Here is a 17,389-nt window from a genome sequence, read left to right on the forward strand (position 1 = left end):
TTTTTTTTTTTAATTACATGAGAAGGGGATGGGGAGAGTCGAACGCAAGACCTTTATGAGATACCACACACATGAGTGTCATATGAGCTACTTATAATTTTGAAGGGATCATTGTTAATCACCAATACTACTACCAAATCAAATGGTCTAAAACATCTTCTGGACATAGGCATTGAGTTGTGGTTCGAAGCACGGATCGATTATGATAACATTGGTGTCTAACACTATCATTGACTTTAGTTTCTTGTGGTCAGGTTTTGATTCATTTATATGTAATTGATTAGGAGCTAATCATGTGACTATTTGAGGCAACTGTATACGTGATTGTAGTAGATAATCATTGAGAGGGATTATCTCTATCATGCCCCCGCAAGATGGAGCGCCGAGAGGAGATTCCAATCTTGTGCATCAAGGAGAGAAAACGAGTCCTGGTTTGGTGAGAATGTCAACTAACTGATCAGTAGAGGACACATGACTTACACGAAGCATATCGTGTTGTACTTGTTCCCAAATGAAGTGATAATCTAACGCAACATGTTTCATGCGAGAATGAAATACTGGATTGGAGCACAAGTGCATGGCACCAATGTTATCACAATAGATAACCGGTTGCTGGGTAGTAAAGATTCCAAGTTCAGTGAGGAGAGAGCAAATCCATTAGATTTCAGCGGCCGTGGAGGCAACTGATTGGTATTCAGCTTCGGTGGACGATCTTGCTAATGTACGTTGCTTTTTAGAACTCCAGGATATTGGATTGCGGCCAAGATAAATAAGATAAGCTCCTGTGGATGTGTAGTCATCCTTGTTACCAGCCTAGTATGTATCAGAGAATGCATGTAGGGACAAAGGTGAGTGACGATAAAGGACAATACCATGATCCAAAGAGCCACATAGATAACGTAACAAGCGTTTGACCGAAGTCCAATGATCGGTAGTGGGACGGTGCATGAATTGGGAGAGTTTATTGACCGTATAAGCAATATCGGGACAAGTGAGTGACAAATATTGGAGGCTACCAACCACAGCTCGATACTCAGTTGGATCCGAAAGAACTGTGCCCGAGTGAAGTGTGAGCGTTGGAGTAGTGGCCAGGGGAGTTGCTACTGGTTTGGCATCAGACATTTTGGTCCTTGAGAGGAGTTTTGTGATATACCGATGTTGAGAGAGAAACAAACCTTGAGGATGCGAGACGACTTCAACACCAAGAAAATATTGCAAGTTGCCAAGATCTTTCAGAGAAAAGCGTTGAGCCAAGAGATCAATAACTCGTTGAATCGTGGCACCGTTGTTACCTGTGAGGATAATATCATCCACATAGACCAGAAGATAAAGAGTGGTGGTGCCTGTCCTACAGACAAATAAGGAGGGATCTGCATAGGAGTTGGTAAAACCAGACTGAAGGAGAAACTGACGCAACTCATAATACCAAGCAGGCGGAGCTTGCTTGAGACCATATATTGCTTTCCGGAGTTTACAAACATGATGTGGTTTGTCTCGATCAATAAAGCCTTGTGGTTGTGCCATAAAGACATGCTCAGATAGAGTGCCCTGAAGAACGGCATTATTAATGTCCAGCTGTCGAAGAGACCGCCCAGGGCTGACTACAATACTAAGTACAAGTCGAATAGTTGTTGGTTTAACAACAGGACTGAAGGTGTCATGATAATCAATGCCAGGGCATAGGTGAAATCCCTTGGCTACTAAGCGAGCCTTGTACCTGTCAATAGAACCATCCGGTAAATATTTAGTGCGAAAAATCCATTTGCAACCAACCAGATTTTGAGTGTTGTCGGGTGGGACAAGTTCCCATGTACCATTACAAACCAAGGCATCATACTCATCAGACATGGCTTGACGCCAGTTGGGATCTTTGATAGCTTGGGCGACAGTGGTAGGTTCAAGGACAGTGTGAGAATTTAGTTGAGCAGTAAGGTTTAGTTTGGTGAGTGGTTTGTGGATGTTATTTTTGGATCGGGTGACAATGACACGAGGAGGGGTATTGGAGGTATTGGAAGTGTTTATGAGAGAGGGTTGGTGAGTGTCAGCGGCTAAGGCCAAAGTATGGACAGTGGGGTTGGAGATATCTGGGTGTGGTAGAGCTGGTGGTTGGATAGTCGGAGTTGGGAGAGGTTTGTGTGTGTGCTAGGAATTTCTGATGGATGTGCGGGGCTGGTTAGAGGTGATAAGTTGGGGTCAGGTAATAAAGGAGACCTCACAACGGGAGCAGGAGTCGATGGTGGAGATGGTGTGCTGTGGACCGGAAGGAAGGACACGGAAGATTGCCAGTGGGAGGTGGTGGAAGGTAAAGGACGTTCGAGGTGTGAATGAAGAGAGGTGAAGGGAAAAATGGACTCAACAAAGCGGATATGGCGAGAGTGATAGATGTGGGAGGAGGAGGGGTCAAGGTAGATATAGGCACTTTGTGTGGCAGAATACCCAAGGAAAACACAAGGTGAGGAACGTGATGTGAGTTTGTGGGGAGAATAAGGCCGTAGCCATGGATAACATAAGCAGCCAAAACTGCGGAGCTTGGAATAATTGGGTGAAGTGCCAAAGAGTGCAGCATAGTGTTGTGAAATTATTCGCAAGCGGACAAGTCGCACAAGTAATAAAGAATGAGTAGAGTATCGTTCCCACGAGGATATTTTAGCAAATTCAAATTCAAAGTCAATTCAAACAATTATTACACTAATTGGCAATGCGAATTGTCATTGTGGTCATTCAAAGCTAACAAGCAACTGCAAAATCACTAAGTAAGTAACAAATTGAACAATTAACTAACAACAAACGACAATTTGATTTCCAAGAAAGTTAAACACTAGGGTTCCTAATTTCACCACCTCTCATCCAATTGAACTCCATTGATTCTTTAACTCGCAATTCTCAAATTAGTTGTTGACAATCAATTTCCCACTCTATTCAATGTTCTATTCCTAGATACATCGAATGTGTTTTCAACATAAATCCGGGTTATTCCTAACACTCGGATTAGTACATTGTAAACCCATTAAGATCAATGGAAATCACTTAACAATTGCATAAGTCATAAACCTATATTTCTATGGTTCATTCAACTTATGTTTTCTATGGATTCTTGCAACCTTAGGCCTATCCTTCCGGACTCAACTCAAGCTAAAACTCATTCAAATGGTGATCAAGCATTTGAAAGCAATAAGTGTATCCATAGAAAATCAACAACAATAAGAGAGATTAAAGGCTAAAAATCAAGTTCATTCAACATTCAAAGAGGGGTTCCATTTGGACAAGAGGGGTTCCATTAGGATCCCTAGTTAGAGGATTAGTTCCTCATAATCACGAAATACAACTTGAAATCCATACTAGCAGTCATTTAATACAAGAAATGAGAAGAAATTAGATGAAACCCCTGAAATTCCAGCTTGAGCTCCCAAGGGTTGCCGTCCAAGCTTGAGAGAATTTCTCCAAAGTTCCAACCCCCTCAAAACCTAGCAACTTATTCCTTTTATACTCCCCATGACCCAGAGTCGTTTATCTCACAGGATGATGTCGTTTTGAGCTAGAAACACGTGAATTCGGGTCTTTTCCGCGAAACTGCGCAGTGCTGTGAATAGTACTCCGATCGATCGGGAATAGTCCGATCGATCGGAAATACAATCTGTCTCGATGATATTTTTAGGTGTTTTGGCATGTCCGATCGATCGGGAATATGGCCGATCGATCGGAAATCAGTACTGGGCTCCAAATCTTCATTTTGCACTCTTTTCCTCCCTTTCTTGCCTTGACACCTATAATATGCAAATAGAGCTTTCTTAGGCAATATTAACTCTTAATCAACTCAAAATGCAATGAACTTATGCGTAAATGATGCACAAATGTATGTATATATTTGACACATCACATAGGGCGACGAATATTGAAGTGTGAGGGTTGGGAGACGGTTGATAAGATATACTACAGTGGAGAAGGCGTAGGACCAATAAGAGAGTGGCATGGAAGCATGAGAAAGTAGAGATAGACCAGTCTCAACAATGTGGCGGTGGCGACGTTCAGAGTATCCATTGTGTTCAGGTGTTTGTGGAGGAGAGGTGGAGTGCGAGATGCCATTGAGAGATAGAAAAGATTTGAGTGCTTGATATTCCCCCCCATTATCCGAATAAAATGTTTTGATACGCTTGGAAAATTGAGTTTCAACAAGTGATTTAAATCGAACAAAGATGTCGTAGACTTGAGATTTCCGCTTAAGTGGATAAAGCCAGATGTATTTGGAAAAATGATCCACAAAAATAACATAATATTTGAACCCATCAATTGAATGAAGAGGAGAAGTCCATACATCAAAGAAAATTATGTCAAGTGAAGATGTAGATACAAGTGTGGAAATAGAGAAAGGGAGTTTATGACTCTTGCTACATTGACATGAATTGCAATTGACATTAAAATTCAATGGACTTGATACATCCAACTTAAATTTGGAAATAATATGTTTGAGAATTTGGACAAACGGATGACCTAGTCAATGATGCCACTCGGATGAAGTGGCCTTGACACTTGAAAAGGCAACTAACGATGACGATTTATTGTAAGGGACCGGCCATTCATACACACCATCCTTAGTTCGACCCTGCAAAAGAACTGCCCCCGTGCGAAGATCCTTCACAAGAAAGGAAGTGGGTAAGAACTCAATGGAAGTATTGTTAAGACTAACAAAATTTAGATATGGAAATAAGATTCTTTTGCATGGTAGGAACATAGAGAACATTATTTAGGGAAAAAGTATGAGAGGAGGTGGTGAGAGATTTAGAACCAGTGTGGGTAATAGGAAGACCCGTGCCATCACCAATCACAATATTATTAGAGCCATCGTATGGAGTATGAAATGACAGGTTGTTCAAATCAGTGGTGACATGGTGGGAAGCACCACTGTCCATTAGCCAAGTGGTGTTGTCTGCATTGTTGTTGGTTGCCAAGTTGGCTTGGGGCTGCCATGGGGCATGAGGACGAGGTTACGATGGAGATGAGCGACGAGGAGCAGCAGTGGGCTGCAAAGTAGGCTGCATCTGGCGGAAGACCGAACATTGAGGAACAGTGTGTCCCTGTTCACGACACCACTGGCAGCTACCTAAATATGGTCGAGGAGCCTGTCGACTGTTGACATTTCCAGGGTTGGACCGTTGGGTAGGCTGAGAGCAAAGGACCCATGGAAGTTGTTGTCCGCGATTACCAGAGGTACTTGGTTTGAACCGGGTATGAGCTGGATTGGCAGTGGCTAGCAGTGGCGAGTTATTTGATTGGCGAACATTCAACGAGAGTTCCTTGTTGATCAGCTTTTCATGGAGCTCATGAAAGGAAATAGGTGTATCGCGGCCATTGATGATGTCAACAATAGATTTGTATTCATCATCAAGACCGTCAAGGATCTTTTCAGTAAGATCCTCAGCATCAATCGGTTTACCCAGGGCTACAAGGGCATCAGCTCGACTTTTAATGAACTGCATGTATTCAGTGATGGTTTGTGTTCCTTTGTCGATGTTCTTGATCTGATCCTTAATCTGTTTGATGTGACCGTGAGTTGGCCGAGCATAAGTATTGGCAAGAACTTGTCAGATGTCTCGAGAGGTCTTTGCCTAATTAATAAAAGGAATGAGAGGTTGAGATATAGTGCCAACAAGTGCACCAAAGAGGAGTTTGTCTTGACGACGCCAGGTATGATATTCTGGGTTGGGTTGGGTGGTATTGTTGTCTGTGATGTTCTCGGGTGGTGCAGAGTAGGTACCATCAATAAATTTAGACAGATCATATCCGACTAGAATGGCTTCAATATGGAGTTTCCAAGAAAGGTAATTGGTAGAGGTGAGTTTAACAGAATTGTGAATGTTCACATGATAAGAGGTTTGGAGGGTTCTTGGGTATTGGGTATGGTAACTGTGATATCTGTATTGGCCATGTTGGAGTTTAGTGAGAATAGATGAATGGAAAGACTAATACGATGGAGACCTATGATCAAAGCTCCGATACCATAAAAGAATAGACTTGACGAAGGTAAAACTTTCTTGTATTGATATGTATCATTATCTCCATATATATATATATATATATTACAGAGAGGACTTGTATCATCGTTGACGTTACAACAAATTTGGTAAAGATATATTACACTGCATGACTTAAGGAGATAAATATGTAATTGATTAGGAGCTAATCATGTGACTATTTGAGGCAACAGTATAAGTAATTGTAGTAGATAATCATTAAGAGGGATTATCTCTATCAAACACAACACAAAGAGACAAGGAATATAACTTTTTCTTATTATTAATCCATAATAGACACAAAGCACATAATATCCATCACTACTAGCAACCAGATCAAATTATTTGAAGCATCTAAATGGGAGCTGGTGCTGCAGCAAAAGCACTGCAGAATGCCATGAGCTTTGGTGGAACAATAGGGTGGAATGTGAACATTTTGGGCCAACAATTCTCAACGATGGCTAGAAGAGCTTCACAGCAAGCACGCTCAACTTCCACGATTCCACTGCCTTGGAACACCTTCGTAATTGATTCCACACACCCTTTGATCTCTAACAAAGCAGCCCAACATTGCATTGAGTTCATATCAGAACCAGTGGTAGCAGCAGCAGCAGCAGCTGGCTCAGCGACTACAATTTGGGATACCATGATGGTGCATATTGCCATTGCTACTACTGAAGTGACCATGAGCCTTGCCATGGTTGAGCAATTATTGGCAAATTAATCAACCAAAATAGAGGACTAATTAAGTCTTTGGTTTTGGAGTTGAGTGAAGAAGAATGGGTTGGGGTGGATTAATTTATAGAAGAAAACAGATTAGGAAAATGTTGAGATCAAGTGTATTTTTTTGCTCAATAGGAAGAGAATTGTCTGGATTTCCTATATATATCAGGTATATGTCTAAATTAATCAATTTTCATTAAAAATGATTTGGATTTGTTAAAATATGTTTTTAGGATAGTTGTTAATGAGCATACCATTATCTGTGATATACATTAATGTCTTTGTTAATAAATTCATGAATTTGAGGATTTGGAAATAGTTTTTAATTGTGCAAATTAAATACCCTTTAATTTATACTAAAATGGAGCTTTCGTATATATCAACAATACAACAAATCACCCTTGTAAAGGCGATCAAAATCCGCAACCATTTGAACAAAAAACACAGGTCGAAGATGACAAAGCCTAGGGTGGAGTATGCATCACAAGGATAATATTTACGATTTAAAGCAATGTGGGCATATAATAGGGAAGATTTAGTTTCCATTGAAGTATATCTCAAAATATGAATTAATTATGTCAATTAGGAATTTAGGATGATATTCTTTTTTTTTAATCAGAATATAACTTACCATTGAAATCAAGAAATAAAAGGGTTTACAGCCTAATGACCAACTAAAGCACAAATATAAGTAGGAGAACTTCTGGCCAAACTCATAAGTCATCAAAATTCTTAGAAAATCTAGCAAGAGAATGCGCCACTCCGTTATCAACCTGAGAAACATAACCAAAACTAACAGACCCAACTAGGGATGGCAAAAAAAACCGATCCGAGCATTATCCGCAGGGTATCCGATCCGTTTAAAACCCAAAAACTGATCCTATAGGTTTTGGAAACGGTTTTGGTTTTGGTTTTCAAACCCGTCACGGTTTAGGGTCGGGTTTGGTTTTTTGTGTAAAGTTTAGGGTACCCGAACCGTTTAATAAAAAGATTCATTGTAGTAATAATATTATAAATAATCTATAAAGGTATACTACTATGATATCAAATTATAACATGATAAAGCATATTAAAACGTATATATTTATAGAAGCATTCTAATAAAATTATAAATTAGACTAATTTGAATTAGAAAATCATAATTAATATAAATCATACTCAATATTAATTTATATTAATATAATCATCAAAAAGAAAAAAATAAAAATATTAAAAGTTAAATGGTAAACGGGTACCCGATGGTAAACGGTTATGGAACGGTTCTGGGTTTGGAAATTTAAATGGTTTTTTAAATGGTTTTGGAACGGTTTTGGTATAGAGTATCTTAAATGGAAACGGTTTTGGTATTTACTAATTGGAAGGGTACCCGACCCGTTGCCATCCCTAGACCAACAAATACGTAAATTCCCTTATTTGAATTAAAAATAAATTTCCGCTTTAATTCTTATTCATATAATCTTATTGATTGCATGGATGATAAAGTGCTTCATGTGGAATTACGTAAAATATAAACTGCAATAAAATTACAAAAAACTAATTAAGTACTGATCAGGTACTCTCTCCTACAACATTGCATCATGCAACGTTTTCACATCATTCGATCGGACAGTGAAGGTAGTCTTCTAAAGAAGTTCAAAGCCGGTGATGGCAATCGATCACGGAACATCGGATGGCGGAGATAATAGAATCCAAAAGCCATTGCAACCATCTTTGATGGTACCAAGTAGAGAACCAAAGCCACCACAAAACACAGCCCCACAAACATCCCCGTCGCACGTGGATCCCTCCACGTCACCAACGCTTGTACACGCTCGCCTTGTGCAGCGAAATCACCCAATACATTCTGCACACGTACACCGAGCGTACGCAGCTTATCATATCTCGCTCGCACCACATCCGGTGATCTAGTGCTTGGCACTACATCAAACTCCTCGTCCAGCTCATCACGGTCAATGGAATCAGCCAATGAGATTTTAGGATCGAAGTGCGGTAGTGGGTCCCTTGACCGGAACCTGTACTTCCACACTCCAATCGCAAAAACATAGAAGGCTAAAGTTGGAATGATCAAATCAGGGAACCACACCAGCATCACCAGCAGTGCATGTACAAGTATTGTAGCCGTTGGATTCTTCCACGAACGTGTATTCTCTATCCACCGTACGATATCAGCTACACCCGAAAGTACGTTAATAATTCTAACCCAATTGGCACGAACTTTACGCATGCTGAAAGTGTGCGAGTCCGCATCAAGCAAGTAAAGCACAACCTCACGTCTAAGCGGCGGCTCTGATCGCGACAAGTGTGTGGCCACGATCTTTACTGCCGTGCTCCTCAACATCTCCTGCGGTACCACCCCCAAAGGCTTTATGTGGTGCATCGACGGTAACAATGGCTGTGAGTACACGTGTAAGAAATCTAGAGTTGGAGTTGCACGGACGAACCGTACAGCCACCTCTATCTCACCCATTTTTTTCATGCCAGCATTTCCCAACACTAGCAGTGGATACGTATTTCTATACACTTTTCCGGTTTCAAGAGTAGATATACGTATCCTTACTTTACCGATACGTAAGTCTGGACGCGTGGCCTCTTTTGAACCGTCGATCTCATACACACCCCAACTATCAAATACACCAATGGTTAACACCGTGCATGGATCGTAGACCCTCCACGTGTACTGCTCATTCCACTTCGGTTCCAAACTGTCGCACACTGTACGCGTACGTACCCACTTGGTACCGTATTTAGCCACCGTATACGCATCCACGGATCCTTTGCCGTCGATTGTTTTCATCGGTGACAGATTTTTGCACCCGATTATACCGAACTCAATAGTGCCGACCGGTGGTTTCCATAACTGCCTCGCCGTGGGACGGTAATCACTGCACAAGTGCGCCGCCTCATCCATCACGTGATATTCACCATCAAAGCATAGCCTTAGTTGGACCCTACCTTTGTATGCTATTTTCCCGTTGTTTGGATCTTCGAAGCTGAACCACCGCGAAGTCACTTTCCTATCATCGACTCGTCGCTCTATGCCTGTAAGCGGTATTCTTGTTAGACCAAGAGTAACTGGTCCTTTCGGTTGCCGGAATTCGATTGTGAAAATTAAGTGGTCACTAAATGGCTCGGCGGCTACAAATATTAAGTCTTCGTTCCAAGCAGGAGCTCCGTTACGAGTAACGGCGGCTTTGGTCTTCTGAACTTGGAAGCCAAGCTGTGCTTTAATTTGAAAGGACGCTTCCTTTAACGCCATTAAAGGCAAAATGTCTTGAGCTTCAAGCACGGTGGCTCTAAGGTACCACAGTTTCGGCGAGAGGTAGACTTTGGCTCGAGAATGAATGCTACCGGCTGTGTCGGTCTTCCATGCATCGGGAAATGACTCGTCAGCTTGGGTTCCCACCCACGTGGCAAGCATCAGGTCGCCCTTGTGGGCTCCTCCACCTTCCAGCCTGTACCATTGTGGGGCCAAGGGGCTGTCTGGTGGGTCTCGGAGTGGGATTTCCGTCACGTCGAAGCAAATGCCACCTAAGAAATTCACACCTGCCACATCAGATGGAGCGTCCAGTGGTGGGTCCCAAACTGAGATCTCTAAAATGGAGGAAGATTCAGGTGAGTCGCGGCCAAATGCGAATGTCTGGTCCCACTCATAGTACATCGCTTTACGGGCAGGCTTTGACTGTATTTGGGTGCCGGAAACGGCAATCTTTACGACAGGACTGCCCTTTGTAGGGAGGGATCGTGCTTTCACCGCACGAACGAAGAGGTAGTGCATCTTGTCAACTAGATCAAACGATGACCGTTCGAGTTGAACACTTTCCTGAGACTCCAAGGAGAACGTCGATGGTGATCTCGAAATGGGTTGTGGACCGTTTATTCTGGTTACTTTGACCTCCGGAATTGACCCTGAAACTGATGCAGCCATCACTTCTGGTTGTGGTAGCACCCTCTTAGCCATCGGCTCCAAAACAATGTCCTCCTCAGCTGTCTCCGACGTCTCATCTGCTGTTTCTGGCGGTTGATCGATTGGACTCGCATTCGTATCAGGAGGAGGAGTGGGCGGTTGCTCTGATTCCGGAGGCTTTTCAGTCTCTGGTGGAGCCGCAGCATCAGCTGGTGGCTCTTCCTTTGGCTTTGCATCATCCGCTGGTGACTCAGTTGGTGGCTCGGCTTTAGCAGGCTCTATGGTGGGTCCAACTTCCGCAGGCGTATCAGATTTTGCATCATCTGTCGCGGGACCAACAGACTGTTCAGACCGTGGCGCTGCAGCCGCATCTTCTGCTGCTGCTGGTCCATCCGCTTTCTTTTCCACCTTAACTTCCCCTGCTGGCGGTGGTGGTGACTGCGGAGGAGACGGAATTGGTATTACTTCAGCGGCATAATAAATCTTCAACCCAATTTCGCCCTGAATCCAACTGAGCAAGCTTTTTCTCTCCAGAGTGTAATAAATCAACGCTTCCTCTCCTTTCCTCACAAACTGCCTCGAACTCAACCGAATCCGACCCAGAAAATTGTTCCTCCGGGTCGGCCCATAATTCTTATCATGATAAACATCTAGTTCAAGCATATCGTCGAACACATTAGATGGCTTACCAACATTGAACTCGAGAACCTCATTCCAGCTCGGATTCAAATCCCGAACAGCTGTCTGCGTCCTCCTCCTCTGTCCATAAAAATCAATCACAACATAAGGACTGGAAGTACCTTGTCCATCTTTCGGCAACAGATTTCTCGCATCAACAACCTCCACAATCAATTTCTGGGTTGAAGTTGAAGCCATTGTTATTGTTTTGTGTGTAATCAGTATCACATTATTGAATTAGTTTTCGCAGTGAAGGAAAAAAAGGAGAGCTCTTTAGTGTCTATAAGAGTTGTTATATAGAGTGTGAAACTAAAACAGAGTAAAGAGAAAAAGTGAATCTGAGTAGTGGGAGCTTAGTCGGAGGAGATAAGAAATTAAAGGTACTTAACTTGATGAACAATCACCTTTCAAGACAGACCCCCCATAATTTCTTTTTCTTTCTTTGTTGAATTTCCTTTTGGACTACATTGCACTGAAGATTCTTTACCATCTACGTATAGCTTTTGCTTTTTGGCCGGTTAAGAATATTTGTGCAAAAGATTTGAACCTTGAATTGAATTGGCACCAATGGTAATGTTGTTGTGTGGTTTTTTTTTTTTTCAAAGATGGGAGTCACCGTCTGGCAGGGGATGACTCTACTTTGTGTCATCCTCCGACACTTTTGCTTTATAATAATAATTGGGTCATTTGACAAAAGCTTGGGCAGAAACACTACTGTGCAGTGTGCACCTTCTCTTTCTCGCACTTCTAGGAAGGAATGGTGGACTATTAGTGTATGTGATTGGAACGTGAGTGGCATTTCTGCTATGTAGGTGGGGCTCTACTAATCAAGTATATATGCTTTTGAAACCGACTGAAGAAAATTGGGTGAGACAAATGAACTATGATGATATATATAATTAGATGTTCACATTGCTAATATTTCATTGATTAAGTGTATCAAGTAATGTCCAACTAGGCATTCGAAAACCCCGTAAAAATCACACTAGAAGTAGACCATAAAGCATGACATCGGTGTGATGTCGATCAAGGAAGTTTCGATGGTCAAATTAGTTGACGGTGGCAGGATTTTTAGTGAGAGAAGTGGGAAGAGTGTAGAGAGAGTGAGCGGAATACCTCCAAAAGTTGGATCCTTTTTGTGACAGGGACCCAATGTATTTATAGGGGTCCTAGTCACGTAATGGGCACGTGAACTCTGAGTTGTCAAGCACTGGGCTTTAATTAGATCATGGGCCAATGAAGGGGCTTCTTGGGTTGTGAGCCCATAGACTAGCAATGTAGGCTTTGGACCTTTGTTGACTAAGGCTCGTGTGGACCTTTGTTGAGTAGACAATCTAGGTTGTGGGCCTATTGAGCTCGATTGAGACTCTCGTGGGCCTTTGTTGAGTAAACAACCTAGATCATGAGTTATTAGGCTCTTGTGAGCCTTTGTTGAGCAGATAGCTCATATTGTGGGCATGTTGGGCTCGACTATATTCAAAGGAAGTTTTTGACCCATGCATTAAGTAATCAAAAATATATGTACATTGCTAATGGGGATGGTATGTTTTAAACATGTATCATGGTAATACAATTCTATAGCCCATACACTTGCAAGAAAAACATGAGTTTGACGTTCCTAGAGTTTGGCTAGAGGAGGTTCCTTCTTCTATTGTGAACATAGTGGAGAAGGATGGATGGGAGGGGATCCAATTTTTAGCTACAATTGTAGCTAAAATTTTCCCCTAAAAACATGTTAAATCATGATTTTATTTGTTTGAAAATGATATATTAGATTTTAGAAGTTACAGATTAATGTTTATGGTTTAAAGTTTAGGATTTAGAATTTAAGGTTTATATTTTAGTTTTTAGGTTTTTGAATTTTTTTTTTCAAAATATACTATATTCCGACATTATGACATGTGATTGCTCACGAGGGTTCGAGTCCTTTCTAGGTAAAGAAAAGAATGGTTTTAACAAACAAATTGGTTAATAACTAGCTTTGTCTTGGAGATATTTATATATATGTTTGATCTCACTTCAATCCTGAAATCTTTATGTTCTTTTTATGACTTCATCTTTGCTAAAAAAAGCAATCTTTTTCACTTTGTTTAAAGTTGTTCCTTACATATCTTAACACGTACCTTGTAAGAGGGGGCATGTCAATAAAAGTTCAACCATTTTATCATTCATATAATTAGGGCAGCAAATGAACAAGAAAAACACTTAAATTATATAATTTCATGTTTTGTTAGATTTGGGCTCTACAATTCCTCAATAATTGTGGAGTCTAAAATTTTAGATCTAACGGTCAAACTAAATATCGCATCATTTTTTTTTTTTACTTTTATCCAAACAATGTCACACCATTCTCTCTCCTCACATATGTTTTTTTGATTTTATTATTAAAAAAGAGATGAGATGACTTTGCATCATATGCGAATTTCAGATTCTAAAATTAAGAAGAATTGTAGAGCTCCTGATCTGTTCTTGTCTCGTAAATTTCAAATTGTTTATAGCACGGTATCACCACATTTTGTTCTAATATTAAAGTAAATTATAAAGTTTTAATGTGATGAGTCGAATTTGGGTCTCTCTAATACTGGAGCTATTCTTGCCAAATCAACTCAACCATTCCTATGTCGTTATATTAAGCAAGAGCTTCGAGAAGCCTTAGTTGAGTTCGTTTTACGCCTGCGGCCGGTCCTAGGCATTTGTGTGCATGTACTTTGATCAAAGTTTATACATATGTTGTGTGTAATAAAATGGTGATCGGGTCATAGGTAATTAAATGATGGTATTAGTGTGTGGACTAACATATATCGATAGTGTAATATTTATCTACACGACAAGATGATATCATGATGTAATGATTTCCCTATTAGAAATTCATAGTTTCATACCCCGACAAATAATTATATTAATCGCTTTGAGATTTCGATTCCCGTGAATACATGCAACAAACTATCCTCATGAGTTTATTCCTGCCAAACCTAACAAATGGGCTAAACCCAACTCACCAAACCTAGGAAAATGCCTAATTAGTTGTTTGAAATGGGGCTTAGACCATGATGCATGTATTCACGAGTTTGTTCCTCCCAAACCCAACTCACCAAACCTAGGAAAATGCTTAATTAGTTGTTTGAAAATGGGCTTAATTAATAAGATATGTACACATTGAAAGATATAAACCTTACTGACGTGGTATTATATGTTGTTAACAGTCCTATTTAGAGCTTATGCTCTCCCTCATTAATATTCTAAAATTGAAATTAATACAGCTCTATAAACTCTTAATTACAAACCCTAGAATTTGATGCAAGTAATTATATTAGTGATGCAAACATAAGCAAAGAAACGTAAAGATAAAGTAGGAGAGAAGCAACACTTGGATCAATAATTTCACTTAAACAAGTTAGGGTTACATGATAAATAATTGGGAGAATGATTTTACAAGTGATCGATGCAAGCATAAACAAAAAAAAAAGAAAAAAAGAAGAGAGAATGAACTCATGAATATTTAAATTGTTTGACAATATGTCTACGTAGATGGGAGTCAGCGGCTTAGATTTTCACTGAAACAAATTTATGGTTACATTATAAATCTTGAAATACGTACTTAGTACTAATTTTACAAAATTACCTATATACAATACTTACAAATTGAAATGTTTAGAGTCTATATGTCGCGCCACATGGCCTAAGTCAATAAGAAAAAATTTCATCAAAAAAAATAAAAATCTATGTGATTTGCACGGTAATAGTATTTGAATCTATAAAAATATATATGGTAATACTAACTAATTTTTATATTTTTCTTGACACTCCCCCGCACATTACGCAGCTTCCTGACTAGTTTTCTCAAAAACTTATACTAAAATGAACCACTAACATCAACAAAAAAAAAATCTTCCAGTGTATTATTTCTATTTAAATTTCATGATACAAGTACATCACCATGAAGAGCTAGTACTTCAATGTTGAACTGACACTAAAAGAAACTGAAAACTCAACTTCTTCCACATGAATTATATATATATAAAGTGTGATATGCAGTTCAAAATGGTCAATATAATTAACCCTAATTTGATGAACAAGAATGATAAAAAAGGACAAAATCAAGGCCCTATTGAAAATATGAAAGAAGAACATTACATTATTGGTGTGGATAGACTCAAGATTTTCTTCCAAGTCAAGATAAAACAATACAATTCACAAATATTGTCTTATATTGTTTGTCTGTCTGGGACTGGGAATATAAGGTACAAAGTTGTATAACAGAATATGTTGTCATTGTTTGATTATATATACATATAGAGAGAGAGGAGAGTTTTTTGTTTGTATATATTTCCATCCTTTCAACAAAAGCTATTGGGGTGTATATATATATATATATATATGAATCTGATCATCACATTCAAATAACATAACCCATCTCTCGTGAAAACAGGATACATATTTACATGGTGTTTCTTTGCATATGAAAAAGAAATTAAAGAAAACAACATGTGCTATTTTGAAAATTTTAACACTGCTAATTAAATCAATCACAATTTACTACATATTTCCATTGTTTTAGCTTTGATTATTGCCACAAGACCCTTTTTTTGTAGGGAAATAGTGTTGAGAAATATCTCAAAATAAATCAATCAAATCATTAGCTTCAATAAGAATCTTCTCTTTTCAAAAAATTATTATGCATGAAGACTCTCTCTCTCTCTCTCTCTCTCTCTCTTTATATATATATATATACACTTGAGTGAACAGAAATGAATTATCATATCAAAATCTTGATAAATTGAAAGGTGCTCCACTTTCATTGGCAAAAAGAGAATCAAAAAAAGTAGAAAACCACATATTAATTAGCATGAAAACAATAACTTAATTACAAACACAACTGGAGTATTATGATTAAAAACACACCTTAATTTAGCAAAAAAAAAAATGAGAGAGGGCTTACCTCCTAGAGATGTTGTATTTCTTTGCAAGGAAAAGCAAGGCATGAGGAATGAAGCCTGGTCCGAGATCATCACTCTACATATACTATAATTCCATGATGTTATCAAAACTAAAGCTTCTACCAAATGAAACCCCAAAATCAAGCAATCCAATTATCAAGACATGTTCTTTTTCAAGATCTCGATCGATGAGATTCCAAAGGATCTTGGATCAAACTTCATTCCAAATACCTCTTCTCCTTCATTCATACCCACAACTTAATTTCTCTCTCTCTCTCTCTCTCTCTCTCTCTCTCTCTCTCTCTCTCTCATGACTCAACAATCAAGCAACAAGGCTAGATCGTTCCTCCAAGCCCTCAATTGGTTCTCATGTATATATATACAACACATATGTATGTTAGTGTGTACATATATCTAGGGCGCACACACCCACAAATTGAAGAAGAAAAAACAGACAATAGAGATGAGACCAAGCTAAGAGAGAAGTAGTGGCACATGGTGTACACGTCAGTCCATGGGTTATAATAATGAAAAAGGCTGGTGGGTTTTGGAGTTTTTTTGTTGTCTTCTTCTATGGCTTTTTGTAAATTTACAGCCTTATTACCACTAAATATCTATCTATATATATATATGACAAGGACCAAAACAATTAAGCATGACTTGTAGCGCGAGTTGCAGTACATGATATATATGGGCCTCCACAACCTGCAAATTCAGAAGTCCTTTTGTTAATTTATTATTATGACCATCAATGTTCCTAAAGTTTGAGGTCTCTCACTATAGAAAAAGTTATACATAACAACTATGAAGATATCACCATCATGAGAGAAAAGAAAGCTGTCACCGCCCACACACAGACATATATATACATATATATGTATGTATATATATAATAAAGTGATGAATATGATATCACCGCTCATTTCCATCCACATAAATTCATTGGACTTGTAATTCCGCAGAATAATTCACAAACCATGCATGTAACACAAACCCATCAAAAATTTATCAAAAATTCATATGTGAGATCATACCTCCGAGAGAGAATTGAACATCAATGGAGAAGGTCATGAAGTCAACACCATCATTGACAAAGTCAAAAGTGTTTGTGTGTGTATCCTCTCTTGTGTTTTCTTGCG

General features: G+C 39.4%; 1 protein-coding gene and 1 non-coding gene across 2 annotated transcripts; both read right to left on the reverse strand.

Moving 5' to 3' along the window:
* Positions 1-5,293: 5,293 nt before the first annotated feature.
* LOC119980172 lies at positions 5,294-5,426 on the reverse strand. Its single transcript, XR_005463809.1, has one exon. It is a non-coding gene; the product is annotated as a small nucleolar RNA Z247 (small nucleolar RNA).
* A 2,717-nt stretch (positions 5,427-8,143) lies between these two features.
* On the reverse strand, positions 8,144-11,866 carry LOC120016901 (FT-interacting protein 7). The gene has a single exon (XM_038869872.1). The coding sequence runs from the start codon at positions 11,509-11,511 to the stop codon at positions 8,320-8,322; it is 3,192 nt and encodes a 1,063-aa protein (XP_038725800.1). The 5' UTR covers positions 11,512-11,866; the 3' UTR covers positions 8,144-8,319.
* Positions 11,867-17,389: the final 5,523 nt, after the last annotated feature.

The sequence above is a fragment of the Tripterygium wilfordii genome, chromosome 15 (genome assembly GCF_013401445.1).
Source record: "Tripterygium wilfordii isolate XIE 37 chromosome 15, ASM1340144v1, whole genome shotgun sequence".
Lineage (NCBI taxonomy): Eukaryota > Viridiplantae > Streptophyta > Magnoliopsida > Celastrales > Celastraceae > Tripterygium > Tripterygium wilfordii.